Here is a 6,000-nt window from a genome sequence, read left to right as displayed (position 1 = left end):
TTAGATATTTTTATTTTGTAATTTAATAAACTGTTATGTAAATTGATAGCACAGATGAAGACGATTGCTGGAAACTGTTGAATAACTAGAGAGGAATTCAAGGAATACTAGAAAAATCATAAAAATGGAAAGTATTCTTATTGCTTCACAAATATTCTTAAGCTCTTATGAAAGAAAAGATGAAACTTAAAAAAAACTATAATGAAAGAATATCCAGTAAGTTCATGCTCAAGGACCCATGCTCACTGGACCTACTTTAAAAGAGCAAAAAGCAACCGTCCTTTATCAGTGCTAAATCAAAGCACAATTTTGAAAGGGATGTACATGTCTTCTCTTTTTGTGTATGTGTACTTTTCAATCTTTTAATGCTTTAACTGACATTTTTCAAGAAACTAGCTCTCATAATAAACACCACAAGCAGATGGTCTCAAAGTTGGCTTCCCATTATGCCTTTTCCCTGAGTGTCAGAGTCAACATCAGGTCGCTCCAGTGGTCATACCCTAACAACCTGCAAACCACATATGTCCAAACCCAAACGCATCACCTCACCTGCACATCTGCTTTCCAGTGTTCTTCACATCCCTTCATGAGACCTTTTCTTCTGCCACTCAGTCTCCTTTCCTGGAAGGCAGCCTTGCTTCTCCATTTTCTTTACCGCCATCAGATAAGTTCACTGACAAGTCTACTAAGTATTCATCCTAAATATTTTTTGAAAGCAGCCTTTTCTTCTTATCTGTACTATTGGTCCATTAATCCCAGCTGTCATAAACCCCACTAGAACCATGGCCTCCTAACTGGGCTCCTTACTTTCCATATATTTCTCCTTAAATACAACATCTGAAATACTTTATCTAAGATGCAATCTTAAAATCTTACCTCTGTACTCTACTTTTAATCTTCAAAATGATTCTTTTCTTCCTATAAGATAAATTACACACACACATATATATATATATATATATGTTTTTATCATGGCCTTTCTTAGTTCTGCTACTTCTTCCCTCACATTTCCCATTGTGAAAACCTTGAGTTGCTTGTAACTCCTGGACTGTACCCTGCTTTTGTTAATGCCATTGCATTTCTATGGAGCGTTCTCTGCTGAATCCCAACACTTTCCTTAGCTAAATTCTACTCAATTCAATTTAGATGTCAGCCTTTGATAACCCCTCTCTTCCTCTGTGTTACAAGATATGGTTGCTACATAAGATAATTTGATTGCCACCATCAGGTTACCTTAATGAGTTTTCTAATTTTCTGATGTCTTATTTCCCTCATCACGTGATCTTAATCTTTTCATTTACTCTATCAAGCACAAATATTGGATTATAGTCCATTAATAAATGTTTGCTGAATGGAGGAATAAATAGACACATTCTGTGTTCCAATAAATATTTCTGGTACAGACTTGCTATCTATAGGGATAAAATTAATTGAAATTCATATCATGAAATCATTCAAAGCTAAAACAACGTCTCTATTATTTCCAATTTTAGAACCTTTTCATATAGATATGTATATTCATATACATAAATATACATACACACATATGTACAGAATGCTCAGATATAGTGTAAGCTCATGAAATTGCTCTTATTGAGTGAATAATTAAAAATTTTGGCAAAAGTATAATCAATAATCTTTGGTCTGAATACTTATATTAGTATAATCCTTTATATTAAGAACTGAAGCCCTTCCCTTTTATTTTCTCATGCTTCTCCTAGTTCTTCTGCATTGTTTCAGTACATAAGGTCTCAAATATGGAACATGGAACCTGTGCAGGAGCTTCTTTTCCATTTCCTGCTGGCAGCAGAATGAAGTCTCATTTCTTTCTGAGACTGAGTTGCACCCAAGTCTTTTATATGTCCTACATTTTCACAGTCCCAGAGGAAAAATAGGAAGGGAAGAGGTGACCTCCACTTGGGTCAGACTTTATCAGTAGGAACTACATAGCACTGGCAATTACAATGTAATTTTGATAATGCAGACAGTTAAAAGTTTGTCCTGTCAACTGTTCAAAATTATCACTCATCCACACACAATAACATTTCTTTTTAATTGTGCAGCACAATTTTATAACTGTAGAGAGTAGATAAAATATAGTTAAGAACTTTGTATTTTAAAGAAAATTTAAAATGAAAATCATAGTTTTCTTTATTGAAACAAAGATGGAGTAATACAGAAATTAAAATTTTACATATAGCACTTACTTCTAGACTTTATACTAAAATCAAATTTAAACACGCACACAGAAAATAACAACAATGATCAACCAACCAACAAAACAAATAACAAATTGGACAATTTTTTTAGTTCCTTCTATTTTTTTTGCTGTAAGTTATCAGTGCATCAGAAACAAAGTTCCACATAATTGCCAGAATTGAACAGCAGAGGGCAGAAAATAGCAAACTGTTTCTAGGAGCACCTTTTAGACAACTGTTTTGCAATTTAAAATTTTGATTTTGTTTTTAATCAATTTAACATAAATATTGTAGAAGCAGTAAGTTTCTCAATTTTATAAAGAGAGCTTAGGTATGTGAAAAATTAGCTACATTTTTTTCCCATTTATTTGTATAATCATTTGCTTTGGTCAATTTAAATTTATTATCCTTAAATTGACAGCATTCTATGCTTAGGAAATATTTGCTATTCAAACATTAGTTAATTGAAAAATGTTTTATAAATGATATTATTAATGTAATTATACTGATATTGTAGGAAATGTTTCCAGACATGTGAAAAAATAAATATAGCTACATTGCAAATACAGATTAGTAGAATAGCAGCTCAATTTCAAGTAATGCCAGATAAAAGTTTGTTTTTCACCTTATGTATCAATTATAATTGATCACTAGACAGTAGTATTTGTCTGAGTTCTTACATATGTACTGGGGAAAATACTCTATGATTCAGCAAATTCTTGGCTTCATAAGATGTAATTCAGTCAATTTTGAGTTCATATCTGCCCTTGACTTTGAAATAAGTTAAGATAAAAATAGTTTTTGAAAGTCTTATCTTTTAAAACTCAATTTGCATCAAGCTACACTTTAAATACACCCTTTCTATTTTCAAACTTCCCCCTTGATCTCGCTCTCTCTCTCTCTCCTCTTTTCCTCCTCACAATTCATGTTACTTTATGTGAAATTGAAGATTTTCTTGTGGAAAAAATTGAATGGTGAAAAAAGAGAATGACTGAAGAGATAGATACACTTTGAGTTTTAAGTTTCAAAGGGGAATAATAAATTATTTTTGTGCCTGAAATCATAAGCAGTGATTAAATGTACATAATTTACTTGTTTTTATGTTGAATTTTGAATATATATAATATATATCTCCTTACGATTTTTTATTTTCATTGAATAAAAGCTAAATAAATGCCTTTTGATTCAGAAAGCCTGCTTTCTACACTGTGAAGTTTTTATTACCAGCCAAAATAGAATTATTAGTGATAAAATTAGTGCGATATACAAGTTTAGGAATAGTTTACGAGTATTCTGAATTCCTGTTTTAAGACTATAAATAGGTGTATGTGAATATATGTATATAGTTCTTATATACATGTACATATATATGTACATTTTGAGAGTATATGTATATATATATATATGTTCAAAAAGAAAAGACAGTCATAAATTGAAATCACGTAAGTACATGTTTTAAAATCCACAAAGGTCACTTTGGTCACATTCCTGTTATTAAAGTGGAAAAGTTGATGTCAGTACGATAAAGTGATTAGCATGAGGTAACACTGTCAACAGAAGGCTGCAGGTTTGGTATTAATGTCATAATTGCACAAGAAGGTAGAGTGGTCGACTAACTGTCATGCACTTGGGAATATTAGCAGGTTCTTTCTCGTGTGTCCTGAATTTCAATCTGCAGTTTCCTTGGAAAGGGTTCCTCGAACTCAATCTTCTTTTATTTCTTTGTTTAAACCTACAACAGCCATAAAACTTGGTAAGGAATGTCTGAGGCAGCAGCGTAGAGAGCAGAAATTGCACAGAGGAAGTGCAATCTCCAATCCACTCCACCCACTCCCTTCCCACGAACTTTTAATCCCTAACCTCCTCTTTTTTTTTTTTCAGAGGCTCGGTGTTCAACACAGTGAAGTATGTTACTTCCTACAGGCAGTGATTTTTCAAAAGTCAGGACCAAAATATGATGGAATATCTGACTGTAACAAAGTCTCTGGGAAAATTCTGCAGCTCTGCAGCCTCCCCAGACTAGCTTGATCTTCTAACAGCTCCTTCCTAGGAGCCTGTCTTTACTTTCAATCTAAGGAGCCAAGTCTAAATGTCGCTACAACACAGCGGGAGGGCGTCTGCAGTGTAGGCTGCCAGAGCTATCCGCAGGCAGTGAGGGTCTGCAAGTGGGCATCACAGACCAATGGAATATACTCTGAATATGGAATTTCCATGCAAGCCATCTCAAATATTCAATCTTGATGTTAGCCTTTAAGGACAGAATTTTAGGTTTTCCTGAATCGTGACCATCTCACATGAAGCAAAGTTCACAATATGGGAACACTTCTATTCGATGGGTATTTTGCTTGCTTGTTTGCTTTTCTGCTGTGTCAGGTGAGGCGGATGGCAGCGTTTCTAGATTGCTAAGTGGGTTTTCACGTGAGATGGAAGACAAAAACTAAAACTACTTTTAACGTAGCACAACAGTGCCTGGTGAGAGAACGCTGCACCGCCAACAATTTGCATTTCGTTTTCTCCTGCACAGCGGCCGGAAATCAGCTTTGCTGCATTTGGTCCAAGCTGTAGCATCTCACAGCTGCAGCCGCCGCGCCACTGGAGCTCCAGGCTGGGAGCGTAGCGCTGTCCTCGGTGCTGAAATTCAGATACGCGTGGTGGGCGCGACAGCTCTGGAGATCAGAGGTCTCTTCTAGAGACCGCGGCTGCCAGCTCTGAGCAGCGCTTTCTCAGCACCTCGCAGGCTAAGCGGCCAGGGCTGTGCGGGGGGTGTGGGGCGCCGTGCGGGGGAGGGGTAGCGCGCGAGCCCGCCTGCCGCGAGTCGCGCACGCGCGCCTGGGACTGCCGGCCCCTCTCTGTGACTTGGCTGTGTGTGTATGTGTGTGTGAGGGTGTGTGTGTGTGAGTGTGTGCGCGCGCGCGCGTGTGTGAGAAGGGGAGAGGAGAGAGGGAGAAGAGAGCGCGAGAGAGGGTGAGTGTGTGTGAGTGCATGGGAGGGTGCTGAATATTCCGAGACACTGGGACCACAGCGGCAGCTCCGCTGAAAACTGCATTCAGCCAGTCCTCCGGACTTCTGGAGCGGGGACAGGGCGCAGGGCATCAAAAGCCACCAGCAGGACCTGGGAAATAGGGATTGATTCTTCTGCCTCCACTTCAGGGTTTAGCAGCTTGGTGCTAAATTGCTGTCTCAAAATGCAGAGGATCTAATTTGCTGAGGAAAACGGCCAAAGAAGGAAGAAAAGGAAAAGGATTTTTTTTAAAAGGGGGTATTTTGTGGATGCTCTACTTTTCTTGGAAATGCAAAAGATTATGCATATTTCTGTCCTCCTTTCTCCTGTTTTATGGGGACTGATTTTTGGTGTCTCTTCTAACAGCATACAGATAGGTAGGTACCCTTTGTGCTATGCTTTTGAATTGTGCATAATTTGGTGGTAATCTTTGTTCACAGTGGACAAATTAATTCATGTCATGTAGACTTATGTCATACCTTGACTGAATTCCAGATTTAAACTACCTCGAATATACATGATTTTCTTAGGATGAAGCAAGGGGAAACGATTATGCCTTTGCTACAATAGAGGAAAAGGTCTTTACATTTCTGACCCCCAAATTTTATCAATTCTTCCTTGACGACATTTCCCAGTTTGCTGGGATTCTCTAGGGGTCAAGAATGCAAAGCTTGTGATTAGGAAGAAAAGGGAACATTTCTGGCCACCTACCTTGCTCTCAGACTCTCATCGTTAATTTGACCCCTTGGCTACCTTCTGGGTGTTCGACCCCTGCTTTCTGCCCAAGTCCATGAATGTGTT

General features: G+C 37.6%; 1 protein-coding gene across 5 annotated transcripts in view; it reads left to right on the top strand.

Moving 5' to 3' along the window:
• The first annotated feature begins 5,022 nt into the window (after positions 1-5,022).
• Positions 5,023-6,000, top strand: part of Gria2 (glutamate ionotropic receptor AMPA type subunit 2) — a 138,948-nt gene continuing 137,970 nt past the window's right edge. For 2 of the 5 annotated variants that reach the window (XM_074041754.1, XM_020153662.2), the window contains exon 1: positions 5,026-5,576. In XM_074041754.1, the coding sequence (XP_073897855.1) occupies positions 5,489-5,576 (88 nt within the window). In that variant the 5' untranslated portion in view covers positions 5,026-5,488. Of the gene's footprint in view, positions 5,577-6,000 lie in introns of all 5 variants that reach the window. The other 3 variants (XM_074041756.1, XM_074041755.1, XM_020153664.2) reach the window with 3 other exon arrangements.

Source organism: Castor canadensis, chromosome 9 (genome assembly GCF_047511655.1).
Source record: "Castor canadensis chromosome 9, mCasCan1.hap1v2, whole genome shotgun sequence".
Taxonomy (NCBI): Eukaryota; Metazoa; Chordata; class Mammalia; order Rodentia; family Castoridae; genus Castor; species Castor canadensis.
This window is presented reverse-complemented; position numbering and strand designations above follow the sequence as displayed.